General features: G+C 51.7%; 1 protein-coding gene across 1 annotated transcript in view; it reads right to left on the bottom strand.

Moving 5' to 3' along the window:
• The window catches only part of LOC114590225 (spectrin alpha chain, non-erythrocytic 1-like), a 109,294-nt gene extending 108,215 nt beyond the window's left edge, over nt 1-1,079 (bottom strand). Inside the window, exon 1 of the mRNA XM_077922994.1 lies at nt 891-1,079. Coding sequence (XP_077779120.1) covers nt 891-1,079 — 189 coding nt within the window. The remainder of the gene's footprint in view (nt 1-890) is intronic.

Here is a 1,079-nt window from a genome sequence, read left to right as displayed (position 1 = left end):
AGAGGGGAAAGGAAAGGAAGTGAGAGGGCAAACAAGAGGACAAAGGAAAGGAAGGGGAAAGGAGAGGAAGTGAGAGGGAAAATGAAAGGGCAAACAGGAAATGAGAGGAAAAGAGGAAAAATGAAAGGAAGTGAGAGGACGAATGGAAGGAAATGAGGGGAAGTGAGAGGAAAAGAGAAGGGAAAGGAAAGGAAATGAGAGGGGAAAGGGTAGGAGAAAGGAAAGGAAGTGAGAAGGCAAAGAAGAGGAACTGAGGGGAAACAAGAGGGCAAGTGAAAGGAAGTGAGAGGGCAAATAAGAGGAAAAGAGGAAATGAGGGGGAGAGGGGAAAGGAGAGGAAGTGAGAAAGCAAAGGAAAGGAAATGAAGGGAAGCGAGAGGAAGCGAGAGGGCAAATGAAGAAGTGAAAGGGCAGGTGGAAAGAAGTGAGAGGGCAAAGAAGGGGAAAGGAGAGGAAGTGGGAGGAAATGAGAGGAAAATAGGGGAAACAAGAGGAAGTGAGAGGAAATGAGAGGAAAAGAGGGCAAATGAAAGGAAGTGAGAGGGCAAGAAAGAGGAATAGAGGGGAAAGGAGAGGAAAAGAGAAGGGAAAGGAGAGGAAGTGAGAGGGCAAAGGAGAGGAAACGAGAGGGCAAACGACAGGAAATGAGAGTTCAAACGAGAGGAAATGGGCAGACGAGAGGAAACAAGAGGGCAAACAAGAAGAAACGGGCAAACCAAACCAAACGAGAGGGCAAACGAGAGGAAACGAGAGGGCAAACCAAAGGAAGTGAGAGGGCAAACGAGAGGGCAAACGAGAGGAAAAACGAGAGGAAGTGAGAGGGCAAACGAGAGGAAACGAGAGGAGGAAACCAGGCCGGCACCCTCCCTGGGAGGCAAGGCTCCACCTACTCGCAGGTGCGCCCCCACGTGGACGACGGTGACGATGGGGCGCTGGGCCGTCCGGTAGGGCGTGAAAGACTGGGGCGCCAAAAGACAAGAGGTTAGGAAACGACAACTCCCAGAATCCCCCGGGGCCAGAGTTCGCGGCGTCGGGGAAACGACAACTCCCAGAATCCCCGGGAAATTCAGACGTGGCAT

Source organism: Podarcis muralis, chromosome W (assembly GCF_964188315.1).
Source record: "Podarcis muralis chromosome W, rPodMur119.hap1.1, whole genome shotgun sequence".
NCBI classification, from domain to species: domain Eukaryota; kingdom Metazoa; phylum Chordata; class Lepidosauria; order Squamata; family Lacertidae; genus Podarcis; species Podarcis muralis.
The sequence above is the reverse complement of the archived record's forward strand: the minus strand, read 5'-3'. Positions and strand labels throughout refer to the sequence as shown.